This window comes from Brachyhypopomus gauderio, chromosome 5 (genome assembly GCF_052324685.1).
Source record: "Brachyhypopomus gauderio isolate BG-103 chromosome 5, BGAUD_0.2, whole genome shotgun sequence".
In the NCBI taxonomy this organism is placed as follows: domain Eukaryota; kingdom Metazoa; phylum Chordata; class Actinopteri; order Gymnotiformes; family Hypopomidae; genus Brachyhypopomus; species Brachyhypopomus gauderio.
Genome location: NC_135215.1, coordinates 11,541,592 through 11,564,360, shown reverse-complemented (window position 1 = coordinate 11,564,360; position 22,769 = coordinate 11,541,592). Strand labels below are relative to the sequence as shown.

The following is a 22,769-nucleotide window of genomic DNA, read 5'->3' as shown; positions in this document are numbered from 1 at the left end:
AATGGGCTCCTTTTTCAGTTTTATTACCTTTTGGCCTAGCACTGTAATAGAGCATTTCACTTCGCAGCACTCTCACGACCAATGAAGTTTGGCCTCAAAGAAAACCCTTCGCGATTCGCCTGCGTTCCGCGGACGTGACGAGCAGCTAGCCAATGAGAGACGGGGATCTTGCGAGGCGATTTTGCTTTTCTCAGTTTCCTTAGAGCGTGAGGACAGCTCGAAATCTGCGGTAAGTCAAAGGCACGAGTATTTCCCTTTGTGCGGCACCTAGTGTTTATATACTTGTTTTGTCGAAACGATCCCAGTAAATTAAAGTTGCTCGAACCTCCGTGTCCGGGAATAGCGCAGCTTAAGACGCACAGGCGAACACGTTATGCGTTTGAGATGCTGTCAAACGGACAGGCAGCCCGTGACATGTGCAGGGGGACGGGGGAGACGTTTCTCCACGCGTCTGCGGCGGACGGGCTTCGTGTAGCGGATGCAGCAGAACCACCTCCCGCTGGACACAGCCTGGCAGGTGTGGTACTGAACCTCCCGCTGGACACAGCCTGGCAGGTGTGGCACTGAACCACGCGGCCCGGTGCAGCTGCAGACTTGAGCAGGGTCCACTACACGGAGCGGTTCTCCACCGTAGGAGCACCGGGGCGCACGTGGCAGTGCGGGGAGGGAGGTCGGACCAGCGGGTCCCGTCCGACGTGTCTGGTGTCGCCGGACTCGCCAGTTGTTGGAGGAGCGGGTCGTCGTGTCGACTATTTTAAAACGGCAGCTGTCACAAACACCTCGGCAGGATCCAACGGGCCGTTTGTCGAGTTCACGGCGCGGTTTGGTGAACTTCAGCCGTCTCCTGGTTTAAGTGAACGTGTTTCGGTCGGGCTCGGTTTGTCTTTGGTTGAAATCCGTTGAGGCAAAAGCGTGGCGATGAGTTTGGTTTCACTGGCTAGAGATGAGAACTTCTTTCGAAGTGGAGAAAATACATTTTTTTTCGCGAAGGAACAGGATACACCCGCTCACCTGTCGGGCCCAGCTACGCTACTGGAGTGTCCTGACTGGAAGAGCAGAAACGGGCCACAAGTTTTCTTTAGGAACTGGTGCAGTTTTAATGAGGTGTGTCGTGTGTGTGCATGACGGGATCTAGCGGGCTGCTACAACACGATGGACTGTGGTGGCTATCTAGCTGCTTCCTGACATGTAGTTAGGAGATAAAAAAAAACCCTAATGTTTTAGTCAGTAAAAGTACACTTAATATGAACATGAAATAAACAACCATTATTTTTTTTCCTTTAGCCAAAGGGTAGGGTAACTGCAATGGAAGCTCGAAAAAATGAAAAGAACGAAGCCAGAGGTATGTTAAGGATGTATTAAGGGTTTTAAATGTTCCTTTACTATAATATCAGCCTGTCACATAGTACATTCAAATTTTGTAACACTTTTAAAGAGTAGTGATTGATTAACTACAGAAATTTTTATTTCTTCTATACTATCAAGGTTTAATGTGAGAACTTTATCAGAAATATACTGGTTTTTGAATAATCTGTGGTGTATTTCACAAATTGCTTCAAACTATCTTCATTTTAATTGACTCAGGTAAGAGTGGACTCAAAGCTTCCCAGTCTGAAAGACCAGAGGTCATCTCTCAAGTAGAAAGGTGAGTTCCATGGAAAATTATGGTATATGGATCACTGAAACACAAGTTATAGATGAGTTGTAAAATAAAAACAGAAATATAGTGAGAATACAGCACTCATTTATGGAATATACGAATATGGTTAATGCATAAATACAATTAATACATTGTAATTTTCTTCCTTCGGTGTTTTGGCATGCTCACCACCTCAAAATTTTGTGAAGCTTTTCCACCTTCCATAGTGACATCTTTTCAGGGTTCAATAGTGACGGTCTCCGTGTTCTGCAGGATACCGAACATCAGCACCCTGCCCAAGGCAGTGAGGAGGAGAGTCTACGCTCTGAAGGGACTGCAGGTCCAGAGTGCTCATATAGAAGCCAAGTTCTACGAGGAAGTTCATGAGCTGGAGAGGAAGTATGCTGGTCTCTACCAGCCCATCTTTGAAAAGGTTCACAGTCAATCCCACCATAATGAGTCAACCATCCACCTTTTAAATATCATCACACTGCATATAGCAGACAAATATTTTCTTGGGTCTGGCCTTATAATTCACACCAATTAGCAGCCGTGTCTATTGTCCTTTGTGCACGAGGAACAATAGGAGCTCGGGCTCATTTCAATGGCCTGTAGTCTTATGTCCCTGTGCGACATTCTTGTCACACCCAAACGAATAGCTAACGTCTCCTATCCAGATCTAACTGTTTCTTGGGCTGTGATGAAGCTGAATGCTGTCTGCTAAAACTTTTCTTTACTGAAAGGTTTAGGTGTCTAACATTTTACCTGTTGGAACAAATGAGTCAGAGGGATTTGTGTTTTAGGCCAGGGATGAGGTAAAAATACCCAGTGTTCAGAGCAAGAGGCAGTTCAGCTAATTTGCACAACTGTGTAAAATGTGTGTGTGTGTGTGTGTGTGTGTGTGTGTGTGTGTGTGTGTGTGTGTGTGTGTGTGTGTGTGTGTGTGTTCAGAGGCATGCGGTGGTGTCTGGAGCAGTGGAGCCTACAGATGAGGAGTGTGAGTGGCACAGTGAAGGGGAGGAGGAGGATGAGCTGACGGTGAGTTCTACTTTATTCCATCTCTGAGAGAGATCACAACCCGTCTCAACTCTGGTGCTACGTTTGTTATCCATAGACTGTGATGACTTTAGTAACACAAAATATAAAAAGGATGAAAATCCTGGAAATAATTTGAAGAGCAGCATTTGGAAATGTTAAAACAGAATTACAAGAATTTCTAGCTGTTACGATGGCTGCAATTAAGGCTGTGCAGTGCGGCTGACGGGGTGTGTTCCCACAGGAGGACCTGAAGAAGAAAATTGCCTTGGAGGAGAAGAAAGAAGATGCGGCTCCTGCCGACGACCCCAAGGGCATCCCAGAGTTTTGGCTTACCATTTTCAAACACGTGGACATGCTAGGAGAGATGTTGCAGGTTCGGTGTCCTCCACCTTTTGAAGAGACCTTGATGACTGAGGAGGACTCTTCTATCACGATCTGAATCTTGCAGTACTAGATTAACTAGACGACGCACACAGTACAACAGCTAACGGTTCTTTTAGTCAGTGAATTAATTATGCATTCCTGTCACAGGGTTAGTTTGTTTTATGAAAGAAAGTGGCTAAGCGTGGCTAACCTCATTTCTGGCCTGCCTAATAATGCACTGTTATCTGTTGCAGTATGCTTTATAGCCCAGGCTAACTAGGGATACATGTAGAAACATTTGACATGAACAGATGCTATTGAAAGTGCAGTGCTGGATGGGAGGAGTTTTTAGATCAGATCCATCATGTTTTTCCTTTCTATGCCCCAAGAGAGGTCCTTTTATTTTTACTGACTGCTCAGGCTGCTCCATTCCTTTGCATGAGTAGACAGGCCGGTTCCTCATAAGCAAAATGAGTCAACCAGCCAGGACTGGAATTGCTACCCGTACTGGTCACGTACCTAAAGTTGTCTTGTGTAAACACTGCAAACATGAACATGCAAAGGCAGCTGAAGGGTTCACCACAAAGATCTGACATACTTCTTCAAGGACAAAGGGAATAGGGTAATGGAGATCAGGTCAGTGGGCCTGAGATGTTGGATTACCTACAGAAGGAGTGGGAATGAAGGTGCGGTTTGGGGGGTTGTTCTAAGTGGATTGTGAGATCACCTTGAACCATGTTGGCTGTTCAGAGTTCACTGAGGTTTAGACTATCCATTCTTCATGGTGTGATGCAGCCTGCGGTGGCTGAATTGTTGAACCCAAATGCACGTTCAAACACTGTGTTTGGGACACTTGTAAAGTTGTTTTAGAATATAAGAAGTTGGTATTGATAAGCATTATATAACTACACAAAAAATATATAACTTCATATTTGTAGTTCAGATGCCATGACCACAACAGTGTAAAACCTAAACCTTGTGAGAGATTCGACTCTGTAGTACAGAGATCTTGATGTCAATAGCAACAGTCTTTTCACTATCGTTGGTGTGTTAACTGTGTTCTGTGTCCAGAGTGCTCATCCCATGTGTCCGTGTCCCCTTCAGGAGCACGATGAACCCATCCTGAAACATCTGCAAGACATCAAAGTGAAGTTTTCTGAGCCTGGACAGCCAATGGTTGGTACTTCACGCTCATTTGAACTTAATGGCCATAGTTTTATTTATGTGTTTTAATTGTTGGAGTTATTTTCCTCATTCTTTTACTCTTTTGTTTCATCAGAGTTTCACACTGGAGTTCCACTTTGAGCCCAATGGCTATTTTAGCAATACGGTCCTTACCAAAATGTACAAGATGAAATCGGAGCCAGATTCAACAGACCCATTTTCATTTGAAGGGCCAGAGATAGTGGACTGTGAGGGGTGAGACACACAAGCTTACTAAAAAAGTTTTAAGAACAATATGGGAAAGTGCAAAGCAAAAGTGTTTTCTGTGTTTTGGTCTCTTTTATGTAGCTGTAAGATTGACTGGAACAAAGGCAAAGACGTAACGGTGAAAACCATTAAGAAAAAGCAGAAGCACAAAGGGAGAGGAACAGTGAGGACCATCACCAAGGAGGTCCCTCAAGACTCCTTCTTTAACTTCTTCAACCCAGTCAAAGGTAAGACATAGAAAAACGTTTGTGGTCTGTAGTGGTTCAGCCTGCTAGGTAAGCCCCATACATCTGTGAAAGTGTCCAGCAGGTGGCGCCACAGGCTTATGAGTTTTAAAATGAACTTTCATAGACAGAAGGAGAACCTGAATGGGAGTGTATGATGTGGAGAATGACTTTGGTGTGACTGAAATGCTATGCTCTAATAATACTAGAACACTGCCTATAAATGGACAAACCAAACTGCTTCTTTCATCATTCCTCATCACACAGAAAATGTCATTCTCTTAGGACACGTCATTTTAAGTCGTTGCTTATAAAATGAGGGCTGTGAATAGTTGTTCCTGGTGTGTGTGTGTGTGTGTGTGTGACTTTGTAAAGGCTATATTGCTTCTGGCAATGTGACATTGCTACTTGTGACTATTTTTTCCACTTTTGGTCACAAGGGAGCACAGAATGGATTTTCTACATTGCTTCCCATTCAGCTTGTACACACAGCTCATGTATCACTGATATGTAACTGAAAAGTTTGAAATTCCCTGGACTACTGAGGGAGGACTGAACTTGCTGTTGGAAAGTAGAAAGTGTACCTCATATGTACTGGGGGATTGTGTAGTCAGGTGATCGGGGGGGGTGATGGTTCATCTCCCCAGCCGGTATAGTTTAATTCCCCTCCCTTCACAGGAGTAATTGGTGTTGGCGTGAATGCACATGAACCTGGACCTTACCTGGGTCACTTTTGCTTAATCATATTTGGTATTAAGACTTCAAAGACCTGTCAGCATTTCCTCTTACGACTCAGCCAAACCATGGCATTTCCATTCATATCTTTTACACCATTCATATTTGCTGTAAGACATACTTTTGGTATTGTTTCATGGGCCTCCGAGCACTACCCTTCAACACACTGGTTTTTGCACTGTCATTGTCAAACAGTTAAAGAATGCTGTCATGCTTGCACTGAGACTGTGGGAAAGTGTAGTTTTGACATCTGTATGACCAGTCTTTAGGTGTGTGTGGTGGACTGACTTCCTAAGAATTCCTCACAAAGGTGTGGCACATACCTTTAGGCAATGGTAGAGTCAATGCGTCACCATAGCTGTAACTACGAGACCAAATGATGTAATACTGTTTTAGTAAGATGAGACACAAGACTTCAGATAATGGAGAGAAATGAGTTTTCCAGCCCTCATTTTTCTTTCTTTCTTTTTCCTCTGTCTTTTGTGTATATCTTTCAGTTCTTATTTCTTTCGATCTTTTTCCCCTGTATGTAGTCTCTTAGCTTGATGATAAAGCAGAAGAATGAATGTTTTGTTATTGTCTCACCCCCCCCTTCTCTCTCTCTCTCTCTCTCTCTCTCTCTCTCTCTCTCTCTCTCTCTCTCTCTCTCTCTCTCTCTCAGCATCTCCAGATGGAATGGTGAGTGGTGCCAAGTCGTTCATCTCCCTCTTCCACTGTTTGTAAACATTTTGATCATCTGCTCCGTGGGCCATCTAGGCGTCTTGCAGCCATTACCTCAGAGCCACGCTAATGCCGTCTTGTCATCCCACGTCTTGAGTCAAAGATGTCAGACATATTTGCATACATTCCACTTCAGTGTTCTGTCTACAGAAGTGTGTGCGCAAGCATGCTTTTCCGGTAATGCCTACTGTGGTGTACTAGACCACCATAGCTAATGTTGAGCTGATCAACCTAATTAGACTTACTGGTTAGACAAAGATGGTGTGTCCTATATCTGAGCTCCATGTTGTGCTAATGATTTTTTTTCTTTTTCAGCCGTACTTTATTACCATAATTTATTTGATAAACGTTTTAATTAAAGATAGGGTGGACTTCTGTTCCATTTTAGCCTCAGGACTGCCGAGAATCACTTGTGACTGCGGTATTTGTGTGTTTCAGGATGAGGACCTAGACTTCACTCTTGCCACAGATTTTGAGATAGGCCATTTTTTCAGAGAGAGGATCATCCCCAGAGCAGTGCTTTACTTCACAGGAGAAGCACTGGAAGATGATGATAGTGTATGTTACCGTTCTCAGGCCATCACGATCCCTCTGATTCTGTCGCATATTCTCTGATGTTGAGTTTAGAGTGAGATCTGATGTAGAATTACTTTTATGACCTTGCTGTCCTTTTAACTCGACCTGTGTGGTTTTGTTTGTGTGGAAGCAGTTTGAAGAGGAGGATGTTGAAGAAGGAGAAGAGGAGGTTAGTTTATGTGCATACTTATTCACTATTGGTCTACTTTTAATTAGAATTGACATATATAAGTGACTGTGTTTTGAAAGGAAACTATTTGTGTATTTTAGGACCTTGATGAGGAGGGTGAAGAGGAGGATGGTGACTTTGACCCCAAAGTTAGTATCTAGACCTGTCGGAGAATTTTTTTTTTTTTGCACATGTTCCCAAATGCATTTTCTGCACTTACAAATAGGCTTTTTGAATGATGAGACTCACCCCAATACCCTAAATTATACACACTGACCACTGTAAGCCTGCGACATTCAACAAAGAAAAACAGATGCTTCCAAAAACACAGAAAAATGCAAATTAAGAGGGAAAACTAGAGCTTTACTTCATCAGCCAAGCCCTCCTAATGTATGCGTGCTCAGACACGCCCACACACATCTCGAACTGCTGGACGGCCCCCTTTTCTTCCCACATTTCTGCCAAATGTATTTAATCGCACAGGCATATGCTCTCTCGACATGGTAATAAATGGAATATTTCATAGTCCATTCCGGTAGCGGCTAATGCTAGCACCTGCGCCCAAGTTGAACATCCGCACTTAAGTCTCGGGTGAAGGGCTTTGAACTGGTTAATAGTTAATAGTGCGGTTTGGAGCGATTGGATTATGATGATCGGCTCACAGTGTCATGTAACTGCATGTGCGGTGTGTGAACTGATTGTTGTCCCCATGCCCTTTGTCCCCATTGCAGGCATGATTCATTTCCACTTCCATGCGTTCCTAGGTAAGGGACACCTTTGTGCTCCACACTCCTCCTCCCATGTCCTGGTTTTCAGAAAGAAGTCTTTCCCAGTTCTAAGCCCAGTTCAGACCGAGGGGTTGAAAGGAAGCTGCTGGTGGATGTTGCAGAGAGACGTCACGGTGGCGGTTTGACATGCTTGCGATGACCTGCCATGTCACCATGTCAAAGTAGACTCTCTTTTAGGTTTTAGATTTGTTTGTCTGTGCACAAGGGGTGCTGGTGCATCATATTAGTAAAAGTGGGATCAGCTCAGCTGGTTTGAGTTAGTCAGCACAAGTCCATGTTGGGAGAATGTGATTTAAAACCTGAAAATGTCAGTTGATTTGATGAGTTGAAATGCCGCTCTCCCATTCCTGGTCCAGAGTCACTGTTTCCAGGGGTTTCTGGGAGCATACACTGCGTGTGTTTTATTATGTTTATAGCATCTGTACAATAATTTTCCTAACACAAGCTAAAATCCCAAATGGGTTTAATTTGCTGTGTTGATGTGAACCCCTCAGTTTTAGAGTTTGGCTGTTGCATGGATGTGTACATCAGGAATTGTGGCTGAACTGGGCTTTAAACAAACCTTCATGTGACACTGTGACTCAGACTCTCTCTGTGACTCCTCCGTTTCCACTCTCCTTCCTTATTTAAATATGTTTACTTGTTCTGAGTCTTTCCTAGCTTCATTATAACATCCCCTCATCTTTCCACATGTTCAGTTAAGTACTCATAACTCTCTCTCTCTCTCCTCTCGCTCTCTCTCTCTCTCTCTCTCTCTCCCCCTCCTTCCATCCATCCTTTCTGTGTCTCCGTAGAAAGAGCCTCAGCCCGCTGAGTGTAAGCAGCAATAAGAACGGAGGCAGCAGCCGTTTTGGCTGGCAGTGTAACTGAGCAATCCGGCCGCTGCTCAGCCTGCCGCATACACTCCCACCAACGCAATACCGATCCAAACGTAGGAAGTGCATGATTATTTATGTTTACGCTGTATGGAGGTGACCTCGCCGTCCGAAATCTGTGACGAAATACAACAATTCAATTCAACAGTTCATCCCTTTTCTCTTTTGAAAGGAGGCCTTTTTTTGTACACTAGTCTGTGTTTGACTGGAGGTTCTGTGCAACGAGGATATAATCCTTTTGTGTTTTTTCAGCTCGTATGTCTTTTAGCCTAAATGTCTTTTGTGTGCTTTCCCTTTCTGTAACTGTAGCCATGTTTTGTGACGTTATGGACCCGCAAATACTTCCCTGTTGTTTATCATGCTGTAGGTCACTCAGGGTTGTTTTATGTCTAACAAATGAATTACCGAAACTGCTGTCTACTTCACCTTCATCATTAAAAAGTCCTCTCTGTTACAACTTAGTAAACACAGTGTCGGTTTTGAGATGACATCTTCACTTCAAGTGACACGTAGCCAAATTAAATGGAGTACTGTGAAAAAGCAGCTCTGATTTACCAACAGGACTGAGACCAGCTCAAGATCAGTTGAGTAGATTCAGCATGTGTGGCTACATGGGAACGCTTCTGTACTTCAGTTTGGCTCAATGTTCTAGCAGCCAGGGTGGTTTTTCTTTTTTTTTTCTATTTGTGATGGCTTTTCAACTTCTTTTCAGAGCAGTAGTTATTATTTCCATTAGCATTGATCATAAAGTTAGGTTGCCAATGCTTTTAGCATTTCATATGGAAAAACAGTGGTGGGATTTGTCATGAATTGTCCTTCATTTTGGATGATTAGGAAGATGGGGTAGAATAGTAGCTACAGGACATTAGGGTAGGGAAGAGCAGTTACAGGACATTAGGGTAGGGAAGAGTAGCTACAGGACATTAGGGTAGGGAAGAGCAGTTACAGGACATTAGGGTAGGGAAGAGTAGCTACAGGACATTAGGGTAGGGAAGAGTAGCTACAGGACATTAGGGTAGGGAAGAGTAGCTACAGGACATTAGGGTAGGGAAGAGCAGTTACAGGACATTAGGGTAGGGAAGAGCAGTTACAGGACATTAGGGTAGGGAAGAGCAGCTACAGGACATTAGGGTAGGGAAGAGTAGCTACAGGACATTAGGGTAGGGAAGAGCAGTTACAGGACATTAGGGTAGGGAAGAGCAGTTACAGGACATTAGGGTAGGGAAGAGCAGCTACAGGACATTAGGGTAGGGAAGAGCAGCTACAGGACATTAGCGTAGGGGAGAGCAGTTACAGGACGTTAGCGTAGGGGAGAGTAGTAAGCTGAATGACAGGTTCATGACCTTCTTTGCACATCATGCCATCATAGACCTCACTTCAAAGTTGCTGTTTGTCCTTGTTAAATGGTGAAAATAGAAAGTGCTGATTAAGCACATTCTTGTCAGTTTTCATTTTGTGATCATGTGCACAAAAAAGTAGATCCTGCTTGGAAAGGCAGATCTTACAGCCACTGCCCCAGTATTAGCTGTATGCTAGAAATGGCCTTAATGGGATTGTCTTGGGGTTTTAATGCAATATTGTTCTGAATTTGTACAAAATAGTATTCTATTAAACATTGTGTTGTGATACAGCGTTGGGTGTGTATTACGCCTGTGTGTGTAACCATTTTATTACATTACACAGCCCTCCCTATCTTTAATTTGTCTGAGGCTAGGAAGAAAAAGAAGAAGAAAAAAATTATAAGAATTTCCACACCCTCTGTAGAATGTCGGAAGAGGACTATGACCTTCAACCAGTGAAATGTTTACTTGAAAAGAGGTTCCTGCTGACGAGGCTTCTTCCTGCCGTGGAGAATGTGAGGAATCCCTGCGCTGATGGCTCTGCCACAGTGTCCACGAGCCCTGCTCCTGGCTCTGCTCCTGGCCCTGCTCCTGCTCCTGGCTCTTCAAGATGCAGCGCACGGAATGTGCTGCGCATTCTTACAGCCCCGTCTCAAGGGCTAATTTAGCAGCCGAGATTCCGCCAGCACTGACACTGTTGCTGTTTATGTCAGTTTTCCCAACCCAACACCTCTTTGGCTGTGGGCCCTGCCTGCAGGACTGATACTGTTCTAGTTCAGCGCTTCAGAGCCTTCCATGGGACCTACAGGCAGGTGAATGCTCCCCATAGCTACCCGTATCTGTACATTTTCAAGATCAAGTTGGAATGGTGTTACAATGCATTCTGGTCTTGTAGTCCTTGAGAAGAGACAAGAAATAAAAAAAGAGGCTGTAAAGGCATCGCCGTAGAAGGCTCGGAACCAGTGCCTTGTGAAACGGTCTTTGAATAAGCAAGCTTTTCAGAAGTTTGAAATTCTGTAAATGGATACTATAAAAAAAATCAAGTTACCCTGTAGCTTTAATTAGTAATTCTCATTAGCTCAGTGGTAAAGTTCAGCAAACAGCTTGATGTGATGATTAAAACAAATCTACAGTAATGGGAGATTTCTCTGCTAGCTATATACAGATGTGCAGGAAGCACATGAACAAGAAACAACATGTGTTTTACAGAGCCTTGGCTTCAGGGTTTTTGGACTAACAACAGGAAACCTTATCAAATCTGTAACTCGTGCAACTGTCTTAAAAATTCCAGAGTTGTATAATATAAATGTACCGATTTCTCTGGATTAAAAATTACATTTTGAGCAAAATGTCAAGACAGAGCCCCTCCAGTCCACAAGCGTGAGCAGCTGTCCCTCCACCCGATACATCCTGTGTTGAGGCCTCACTGCGTGTGGCAGCTGGCCCTGCAGAAAGCTGCCCCTCTGTGTTCTGGCCCCTGCGGCCACGCCAGTGCCCTTCTGAAGCCCCGCGGCTCTGGTGTGGGGCTCATCCTTTAATGTCCTGCAGCGGAAACCACTATTTAACGAGACTGAACAAGCTTTGTGTCCCTCGGTCTTCTGCTTGACTTGAAATTGGCTGTGTTAAAATAATAACTGCCTTATGCTAGACTTAATGTCATAAGACACTTTAGAGAACAACAATTTCCCCAATAATCCATATGTAAAGAATGAGCTGAGATTGAGCTCATAGTCAGTAATGATCATGAGATAGATGTCTGGCTATTATTAATAAGGGAGACAGATCTCACATCTTAAATGCACTGGAAATTGCCTATTATTCTATATTATAGAAGACAAGTTCATATTTTTGGACCTACTTAAGTATAGTGAATAACAGCCACATTAATAAATAAGATAAGATATTGAAATGAGAAATTTTCAAATGTCCAGAATACATAAGGTTACTAAATTTGGGGCTAATTAGCTAGTGCCACTCATGCCATGAGATAATCTAGACTTATATAATCATATATGATACTTTATTGCTTTCATCGTGTAGTCTTCCCTGTGGAAGCAGTATACACTCAGACCTTGGTGACTGCAGTTAGCACTGTGAGGCAAGGTTAGTTTATTCTAACTTGGTGAGCCATTTGGAGTTTGAGTCAGAGGAAAGCAGTTAACTCCTCTAATTAATATGTAGTGTTAATTTTAGCATCTTGATTTCTAGGGTTTCATCACTAGTTCTGACCAGCATGGTTTTAGAATGGCCTGGAATCTGATGAGCGCTAAAATCCTTCCTGTTATAGCGGGTGCATATTGGGTCTCCAATTTTTCCTCTGTTAGCAAAGACGTTGACAGCATTTCCATAAAATAGGTATGACAACAAGATGATATCTTTTCTGAGGGATTTGCATTGTTACCCAGTTAAGGTGATATGGCTTCATGGTTCAACTTGTATTCAAACAATGTTTTGGCTCAGTGGGGCAATGGGTCTAGGTTAGCATTTCCTCATTCTAGTGTTTCTTTTGTTTCTTTGTTTGAGATCATCTCAAGTGACATCAGTGATTTCAACAGGTGAAGCATTGTGTACAGTGTACTTTCATAGGAGCAAAGAAGAAGGTACGTGATACATTACGATTAAACCAATTGTTTACATGTAAAACAACTGTCATTGAGTCTCATGCTGAATGTGAAACTGAAGCATTTAATTATAACCTTGTTTCGTTTAGAGCAAATAAAGTATTTTATTTATGCATTATATGTAGTGCATCTTATCTTTAGAAATATGTTTTAAATTAGGAAAGTCACTACAAGTTTTGGAGTAAAGGTGATTACTAAAGAAGTGTATTTTCATTATAAAATAGTATAATGAATTAATTCTGAAATATTGAATCTCAAAACACAAACCAGGACATTACAATACAATAAAGCATTCTCATGAAACATTTCAAGAATAGGACTGTTCTGCAGAGAGTCAATACTGACATTTACTGTCACAGCAAAAGGGCACCATGTTACGGTTCACTGGCCATGACTGAATAAGACTAGTTAATTTGCAGTCAGGTGGATACCCTCGTTGACCCACTGCACCTGTATCTGCCAGCCTCCACAGCCTTAGTAAAGCCTGTGACTTATTAAAAGGTCTACATCAAGTTTCTACTGATTAGTTAGATCACAGTTGAGCAGATTCCTTGAATACACACCTCTCCCTAGGCCTTTATTGTCTTTGGATCCGGTAGGCAACTTTCATTGACAGGGCTGAGACTCTGGAGATGGTATTGGCCCTCTCGACCTTTCAGAATGTCAGTGCGGCTCATTCCCACCACACTGTTTGCCAACAGTTTCTCCAGCTTGTTTAGGACATTAGCACCATTTGTTCTTTTTCCCACGGTGCAGTAGCATTTGGCCCGGTCTCCGCACAGCGGGCTTATCTGAACAATGCTTCAAATACCCGCCAGGGTTCATCGTCCCTGCATTCCCAGAGCCACAGCACAACACGCGCGCTCATGAGCATGAGGACAGAAGTAAGAGGTCTTTGTATGGCAGAGTGGGCTTTAAGGAACTATATATAGGCGACCAAAACAATTGGAGAGTACAGGACTTGGATGGGCTGCTGACGTGCATGGCGGTCTGGCAGAGAGTCCTCAGATAACAGCTGTGCGCCTTAACGTGGCATTGTTAGACGCCTGTGCTGTCATTTGGCTCTGTGCTCATCGTTATGATAACTACCTCAGACTCATGTGCTGGTTGCATTATTGTCATATACAAGCCAGCATCGATTGGTCCTATTGCTCATTGCTGTGCCGCAGATTGTTGAAGTGTAATATATTCTCAGGAAGAAGCTCTGTCATCTGACAGCATGTTTGTTTTGGGCCTATTTGTCTTGATGTTTACAAACACTGAAGATTTTTTTTTATCGGGAGCTTTGAGAAGCAGATTTGATACAGCCATGAAGTTCAAGATTTCCATGCATCTGAAAACTCCCTTGCAGAAGCATGAGGTAGCCTCCATGTGAACTCCTTTCAGATATAATGGGAGATGTCAACAGCATATTAAGGCACCTGGCTAGGTTGAGAAGGACATGAGTGATGAGGCTGCAGTGAGTGTCCCATCCTGAGTGTCCCATCCTGTCTCCCTGGTCCTCAGACACCCACATTGATCCACTTGTGTATGTTGTCCATTCAGGTCACCCATTCCTCTCTTCCACATCCGCTGTCTTTTATGGTGCTCTTCAGAATTCTCTTGGCAATGGATTCTTGGCCCATAACATAGCTGTATCATACCAGTTTCCTTGTGATGTGACCACATCATACACCTGCTGCAGTAAATTAAGGGTATTTTCATTTGTCATAAATTTGACATTACGCTGACATAATGTTCACTCAGGGATGTGCGCAAGTGTGCAGCCCGACAAATGAATCATTAGCTTCACAAGCATTCCACTGATATAGGTCAGTGTTGTAGATATAGAACTATAGGCCTATATCTAAGCTTCCTTTCTTATCCAAGATTTTAGAGAAGGTGGTGGCAAACCAACTGATTACAGTTTTAGAAAATCACAATTGCTACGACTCTTTACAATCTGGGTTTCGGAAGAGGCATTCTACAGAGACTGCTCTCCTGAGGGTCTCAAATGATCTTTTAATGTCTGCTGATGTTGGTGACTGCTCTGTGTTGGTGCTGCTGGATCTCAGTTCTGCGTTTGATACCATTGATCATGAAATACTGATAAATAGGTTACGTGACTGGGTGGGCATATCTGGAACAGCACTTGATTGGTTTATTTCTTATCTCACTGGGAGAAGTTTCTCAGTTACGATGGGAAATTGCACGTCTGAGGCAACCCCATTAACCTGTGGGGTTCCACAGGGTTCAGTTTTAGGGCCTTTGTTGTTTTCTTTGTATATGTTACCTTTGGGGCAGATTTTAAATAGTTTTAATATTTCCTATCATTTATTTGCTGATGATATTCAGCTTTATTTCTCTTTTAAACCAAGTGAGGTTCATAGTTTGTCTAGGCTATTAGATTGTCTTCAATCAATCAGAGAATGGACCTCAAATAACTTCCTACAGCTAAATGATAACAAGACTGAGGTATTGATCATTGCTCCTGATAGGCTTAGTCAAACGATTAAGCAAAATCTTGGACTTCTTTCCTCTGCTGTCCACACTAGCCTCCGAAATTTGGGAGTTATCTTCGATCAGTCTTTAGCATTTGATTCTCATGTTAAACAGCTGTCAAGATCCTGTTTCTTCCACTTGAGAAATATCAGTAAACTGAGATCTATGGTTTCAACAGCAGATCTAGAGATGCTGATCCATGCGTTTATTTCATCTCGCATAGACTACTGTAATGCCTTGTTTTCATCTCTCAGTGTATCAGCTCGTGGTCGTTTACAGAAAATTCAAAACGCTGCAGCGAGGTTACTGACCAAGTCAAGCAGACGGTCTCACATAACACCCATTTTAAAATCCTTACACTGGCTTCCTGTAGAATTCAGGATCCAGTTCAAGATTTTAACTTTAACATACAGAGCACTACACAACACAGCTCCTATGTATGTCGCTGACCTGCTCCACCCCTACACTTCATCACGATTACTCAGGTCAAACAACCTGAGTTTACTGTCTGTGCCACGCTCATGTCTAAAGACTCATGGAGACCGAGCATTTAAGGTGGTTGCTCCAAAACTGTGGAACACACTTTCTCCACATTTAAGATCAGCTGACACTGTAGATACTTTTAAAAAACAGCTAAAGACTTTCCTTTTTACGCAGGCGTTTAGTTAGTGGTGGAGGTTGCAGCCGTTGACCTTGTACACTGTATTTTATTTCTGTTTTATAGTGTGTGTTTTTGTGTCTTTGATTTATTTTATTTTCCGTTGTAAAGCACTTTGTGGCTTGTGCCTGTGAAAAGTGCTATATAAATGTATTTTACTTACTTACTTACTTGTTGTAAGGCTGGTTTCTGGAGTGGTCCCTCTGCATTTTTAACCAAAAAGTCTGAAACCATACTTTCATTGATTTCATTAAAAATATAAGTTAAAATAATTACCGGTATACGCTAATTGTTAGTGTTAAACTCTATCAGTATTTCATTAATCTTTACTTTGTTACACCCTACTGCCACATTAATTGTAGTTCATCCAATCCTTCCAGTTATGAAGCCACCGCCTTACAGATCATCCTTCTTAAAGGACTCACTGATTGTTCCCCTTCACAGGGGCCCTTACATGCTCACCAGTGACTACCCAGTCTTTCTTTTAGCTGCCCTGCAAAGTTCTTTTTCATGTGCATAAAATGGGTAAGATGAGAGATTTTTTTATTAGATATGATAACCCACTTGCATGAGAAAGTCAAAGAAAAATTTGTGGAACAAAAAGGGTGTAAATTTTTCTAAAAGAGGAATTCCACTTTCCCCTTGCACATGCCAAACGAGCCCACGGCTTGGCTTTTTGACACTGTAATTTCATAATCTCGTTCAAACTTTTCCAAACCGCAAAGCTCCTGCGTAATTTCTGGAGCACAGAGGAGTGACTCTGCACTGCTACACACGCTAAAACTGAGCTTAGCAGACATGTCCAGGCATGACAACTGAAACCAATACTAAAGTCAGACGTGGGAAGGCCCCTGATCCATTTTTATGAAATCACACTAGCCTTTAAGTACACTCATTATTGTTTAATTCTTCATTTTGAAGACTATAGAAATGGATTCCAGTACTGCCAAAAGCAATTCAGCAATATGTATATATTTTTTTGCAAATAAACCAGAAAGCATATCGGTGTTCTTTTTCTGCTTAACTGAATGGAGTGCTTCGTCGCCTGATTTTCCTCCTCACAAATGTTATGACTTTCCTACAATGATGGCACCATGAGGAATTTACTGTTCTCAAAATACACCCACTGATTCACAGCATTCAGAAACAAATGGGTTCCATTTTCAGCAAGTGCCACTGAACTGATGATGATTCTTGATTTTGATTCTGGGTTTAGTGCTCGATAAGTTCATTCGTCCCACCTCTTTTATGATGTGTAAGACTGGGCAGACTGGTCCTATATTGGCACAGCTGAGCACCATCTACCCAGATCAGGAACAAGTAGGAGGGCTTGGCAGGGCTCCTCCCAGCAGGGCAGTAATGCCTTGGGTTACGCTGACTCACAGCACAGACATGACTCCCCGCCTCTGTTTTCCCCCAGATAATACCCCCTCACACCACCCTGGCAACCACATTACAACTCCCTAATACAACAGGAAAAGAGCAAAGGTCGTTGAGATTACATCTCATAAAAAACTCAGTATGCCCTTTGTAGGTGAAGATTGATCATGAGGGATTTGATTGCATAATTAGTCATGAAAAAAATAAGGAAACCTTAACTCTCCGATAGCACTTGAAGCAAAGACTGTAAAATCACCATTGATTACTTTATAGCAGTAAATACCTTTTCCCCATCTCCCATATCCCATCAGATCCAGTCTCACTGCCTTCAGGCCCTGTGAGGAACAAAATGGACTAGTGACTAAAGACCTAGCTGCACCAAGGATTTAGCTCCCACACCAGCTCATCATTAAGGCTAAGACATGCCATTCTTCATTTAAATCTCCCAGATATTGCATTTCCTGTAATGAAGCTAAACCACAGGTGGGCTTTAGGCCATAGTACTTGTTTCAGATTTACACAAAAGATGGAGAAGATGGGGTTGAATTATGTATAAATGTTGTGAAACAAATGCTTATATATCCTGTTACATTTAATAGAGTTATTACTCACACAGTTTTCCTTTCATTCTAACTGTATAATTTAAACCTAACCTAACCTAACATATTTGAACATGTTATTTTTGGGAATGTTCATCTGAGTGTTTACTATGTCAACTAAAGCACATCTGATACACTAATTTGTCTTTTGTGTATCTAAAGCAGTCTGCACCCAGAATGGGATTAAAATACTGGAAAGCCAGAAATTTAGTGTGCAAATACCTGCACATCAGAACAGATGGTAAAGAAGGTCACAATGTCCACAAAATATTTTTTTTGTATAGCTTTCAAATGGCCGAAGCAATAGAGTTTCATTTTCTAAGTGCTGGTTCCATTCTTCATGGCTACCAATAATATACAGCTATTAACTTGTTAAAACAATATTATGCCACCCATACCTATGAATGACATGGTTACAATTAGCAAAATGACCTTTATCAGAGCCGAAGTGGCTAATCGGGAGATTCGGGAGGATTCCCGATGGGCCGGCTCATGTCAATCTCTAGTTTGGGCCGATTGGGAGGGAAAAATAATTTTGGGCCGGATTTGGGCACGAAACTCCCGGGCTGAAAAAAGGGCCCACTCTGGCCCTGACCTTTATGATAACAAAATTTAATTGCAGCAGAACAACAGAATGAAAAATTAACTGCCAATGAAATAAACATGTAGGCTATCATTTGTGATAATGGTATGATGGTCTAGAGGTGTCAAATCCCTAAAGTTCAAATCCTTAAATTGGATGTGAAAGGGTATTTAGTTTAGTTTATTTAGCTTTTATTTAGTTCTGATACATAACACGCCGCCTAGAGTACAGCTTTAGTCTAATTTAGCTTTAGTTTAATCTTATTAGTCAAAATGTAGAATTTATGATCATCACTCCCCATTTAGTCTACCGCGCTTGTATTGAAGACCAACGTTTGGTAGAACATTGACAGAAAGTCACCCTGTCAGTGCTTACAATGCCAGTTTTATGGATCAAAGAGCGAAACACACTGCTATACTCTGTGCCAGACTTCCGCCCACAGCTCGCCAACGACTCACTCGAGCAACTGTCTCGGCGTCCCCGTGACGTGTAGTGGGACGGGCGGAGCGCCTATTAAACGCCGCCTGCTCATTCAGTCCCAGTACCGTCCTGGATTCTCTCGCGGACGCGAGGAAGCTCCGTTCCGGGGACTTCGAAAGATTGTGAAGGAAGCGTTTGGACGATCCTATTTAGGAGTGTTTGGAAAGAGCGCAGTCGCCATTACTAAAATCATGAAAATGTCTCCGCCTGAGATCTCAAACATTCTGAAGGAGGGAGAGCTGGAGAAGAGAAGTGACAATCTGCTCCAGTTTTGGAAGAGAAAGACATGCGTCCTCACCACGGACAGCTTGAACATCTACGCCGACAATCAGAAAAAGACCAAAAACAAAGAGCTCAAACTGCAGTCGATTAAGAAGGTCGACTGTGTGGAGCGCACCGGCAAATTCGTCTACTTTACAATAGTGACTACAGACAATAAGGAGATAGACTTCCGCTGCTCCAGCGAGGATAACTGCTGGAATGCCGTCATTACAATGGCTTTGATTGACTTTCAGAACAGAAAAGCCATTCAGGATTTTAAAACGCGACAAGACACTGAGAATACGTCGCTGGGACAGCAAGACATACGCATGGCCAGAGCGCCTTGAGACATTAATATCGACAGCACAGCACGGTGAGTTGTGTGGCGTAAAACGTGGAACCTGTTAGACTTGCCGGCAATTCAGCCGATCCATCTCGTCGTTGCGCGTAGATATTTCATTACATTTGACGAACAAGCTGTTTTCGTAGACTACATAAAATGCCACGAATGTTTCAGTAATACGTACTACCACATTGTGGGCATGCATTTAGTTTTCTCTTCTTTTGTAGATACGTAGTGAAATGGACCCAGGAGAAAGCTTGGACCAAAAGTGGGGACATTTCAAGATGTCTGAGAAAGAGGGCTGACTGAAGAGGGGTGATGAACCTCGAGATGTTCCGTGGAGCTCTTTGGAAACACAGAAATATTTCAACACGCAAAACAAACACTCAAGACTGAACCCTTGAAGTTTCAAAGTGCTTTCATACGAGGGACACTTTTCGGTGTAAATTTGACTATTTATTTGTTACAAGGAATATTGCATTGTATACAAAAAGTTTTGTCCTTAAGTTATTTACATGTGCTATTTCGCTATGTATTTATTTAAATAAATTTTCAAAAATGAAAAAGAAAACATATATATAAAGATTTTCATCTTATTTGACCGCATGTTATTCTGTAAAATATATAATGTATCTGGAATATATGGACAGTTAATTATTTTCTTCTAATTTAGTGTTTGGATACTCAAGTTTTTTATAGTCATATGCAAAATAAATTGTTACAGTAATATAGCTTGAAGTTAGTTGATTCCACTTTCTCTAACCCATGCCTATGAGAATGCCCGGCTAAGGCTCGTGGAATGTCTGCTATTTAAAAGACTGGAAAGTCCCTTCTCCCTACTTATTCATTCACAAAAACGTCATAGAATATGAGATAAGGGCTTCTATAGACCTGTTTGAGGGCAGTTCCACATAGCTCTATGCTGAGAGGATGGCTGGGCAATAAAAACACTACATGTGGTGCATGATATTGGGGGAGAGGTTAATGTATGTTGCAGTAAACCTAGTAGTTTTTAACAAGTGTTTATGATCATTTACAAGCAGATGCCATAAAACATTACTAAGACTATTAGGCCATCATAAAATGTAAGACTCACCCAAAGTTCAATACAAGCCGCTTTACTGGAAAATAAAGAAAAATAAGTTCACTCAAGCATAATTTAAAAGGGCTCATCAGAGCTGAATAAATTAACTAGAAGAAACAAGTACTGTACTAATAATGGTGTGTGTATGTGATATAACCTGGGACAAACAAAACTTTTGTCAATATGTGTGGGTCAGATTTTAATTGTAATAAGGTTTGCTCAATTAAAGCTGTCTTAAAGTTAAGCAAAGTGCACGTTAGAACATGTAAAATACAAACTGGTACCTGGGAGTACTTTCACATCTGCTTTAAAAATAACCTGGTACAAGTCGGAAAATATATTTTTCATGTTGACTGAGGTATTCTGATGGGGTTTATTATTTGATGCAGTTAAATTCAGTGAGTTGGATCAGAGGGCTTGTGTAGTTACCGGGGGGTCGGGGGGTCAGTGTACATGTGTGGTCAGGCTTCATAGTGGCTGTAAGTGAGCTAGTCTCAGGGGTTAGATTGCTGCTAGCCTTTGATGCGGGATCAGACTACACTACAGATCAAAAGACATCCTGATCTTAGAAGTAATACCGTGGCCTGATCCTGTCCCTAAATATGTCTCACTAATTTGCCCTTCTCAGAACGTCTCATGCAATGGTTTGTCCTCCAACCACTTGACCACAAGGTCAGGATAGCCTGAGAGAGTGCTTCCGCACACATAAAAGTGGGTGGTCATGACTTTACTCTTAACAGCACCATCACTGCTCTCCTCTGACACTTCATGTGCACCAAAATCACATGTTTTTCATGTGCAAACACACATAATGAATTTTGTACAGAACCTATGTAATATCAACAATATATACCAGATTTCTATTTATTTGATCAATCTTTCATAAATAAGATTGGAAGAAATGGAACACACAAAAGAGAAACTGTCAATGAAACCACATACAACAAACAGAAATATAAGATATATGATATTCATGTTTACATTTGAATCCTTTCGAACTAAGAATTTCAGCCTAAGAACTGGCCTCAGAATACCTGATTCCAAGGGCAGTCGTGTGACTAACAGGAGAGTGTTGGTGTGTGTGTGTTAAAGGTTGGGCCTTTAAGCGGAAATGTCTCTATTGGTCCATATCTAATAGATAAGCCTCTCCCACAAGGCTACTTTCACATCCTGGGAGTCATAAAAAATTGACACGCTCTTATGAATCACCACTCTTTGGAGACTGCATGGATATTAAAACACATTTGATGTGTTATACTTAGCTTTGTAGTTAATGTTCAAAGGCTTATTAAAATATCCGGAATTAGACTAAAAAGGTATACTCAAACCAATGGCAACAAGGAAGAACAAAAAATTATATATTATAATTGAGGAATATATATATATATATATATATATATATATATATATATATATATATATATATATATATATATATATATATATATATATATATATATATAGAAAAATATATATATATATATATATATATTTTTTTTCTCAATTATAATATATAATTTTTGTTCTTCCTTGTATGTATATATATATAAAATTGTATATATTATATACATATTGTATTATATATATATAAATATATATAAATGTGTATATATATATATATATATATATATATATATATATATATATATATATATATATATATATATATATATATAATTTTATAATTATAAATATAATTATAATTTTTTTATATAATTTTTCTAATCCTAGTTATTTATAGTAAATGAGTTATCAAACAGTACAAAAGGGTTAAGATGTGACACATTCATATTTACAGTAAAGAATGTACATATTACATTAAAGAACGGATGGATTCTGTTCTTTAATTTAATATGGATTAAAGTACAGAAAGGATGGATCTGGTTTCCTCACAAAAACCTTATGAGTCATAGGGGCCTTCTGGGCTCTTGTAAGCCAGACAGCCACATTTCCAGCCATAAGACGCAGACAAAAAAAAACCCAACCCAGAGAGCCACCTCGCAACAGGCCTGATTCCCAAACAAGAAACGCCCAGCACTAAACTATTAGCATTCCCGCATGGGGTGGGACTTCAAGGAATAAATAAGGTTCCGAATGTTCAACAGACAAACTGTGTTGGGTCATTCACCCCAGTAAACATCCCTGTGTATTTGGTTATCTGACCCATGTGCTGAAGAGCTTACTTTGGTAATGACACAGACTGATTTTAGTTTCGTACAGGACGAAGAGAGGTTCACTCTGACTGACACCTGACTGTCATGAAACGTTTCTCTTTCTACCACATCCAAACATATGGTGGAGGTTTGTGATGTAGGATTCCAGTCAGAAAGGCAATATCATCTCAATGATTTTTTGTTAAACTGTGGGTACTCTGTGGCAAA

At 41.4% G+C, this 22,769-nt stretch overlaps 2 protein-coding genes across 5 annotated transcripts; both read left to right on the top strand.

Moving 5' to 3' along the window:
* Positions 1 to 119: 119 nt before the first annotated feature.
* nap1l4a (nucleosome assembly protein 1-like 4a) lies at positions 120 to 10,189 on the top strand. Of its 4 annotated transcripts, XM_077005684.1 has the most exons (15): positions 588 to 1,104; positions 1,285 to 1,342; positions 1,585 to 1,645; positions 1,913 to 2,072; positions 2,591 to 2,677; positions 2,919 to 3,050; positions 4,145 to 4,216; positions 4,320 to 4,459; positions 4,553 to 4,698; positions 6,092 to 6,108; positions 6,589 to 6,708; positions 6,860 to 6,895; positions 6,997 to 7,044; positions 7,627 to 7,659; positions 8,478 to 10,189. In XM_077005684.1, exons 1-14 carry the CDS (start codon positions 919 to 921, stop codon positions 7,630 to 7,632), a joined length of 1,269 nt encoding a protein of 422 aa, XP_076861799.1. In that variant the 5' UTR covers positions 588 to 918; the 3' UTR covers positions 7,633 to 7,659; positions 8,478 to 10,189. The 4 variants fall into 4 exon arrangements, with proteins under 4 accessions (XP_076861801.1, XP_076861800.1, XP_076861798.1 ...); XM_077005686.1 differs by lacking the exons at positions 588 to 1,104; positions 7,627 to 7,659 and adding an exon at positions 120 to 229; XM_077005685.1 differs by lacking the exons at positions 588 to 1,104; positions 7,627 to 7,659 and adding an exon at positions 261 to 517.
* An 8,561-nt stretch (positions 10,190 to 18,750) lies between these two features.
* phlda2 (pleckstrin homology-like domain, family A, member 2) lies at positions 18,751 to 20,031 on the top strand. Its single transcript, XM_077005688.1, has 2 exons — positions 18,751 to 19,334; positions 19,532 to 20,031. Exon 1 carries the CDS (start codon positions 18,892 to 18,894, stop codon positions 19,306 to 19,308), a length of 417 nt encoding a protein of 138 aa, XP_076861803.1. The 5' UTR covers positions 18,751 to 18,891; the 3' UTR covers positions 19,309 to 19,334; positions 19,532 to 20,031.
* Positions 20,032 to 22,769: the final 2,738 nt, after the last annotated feature.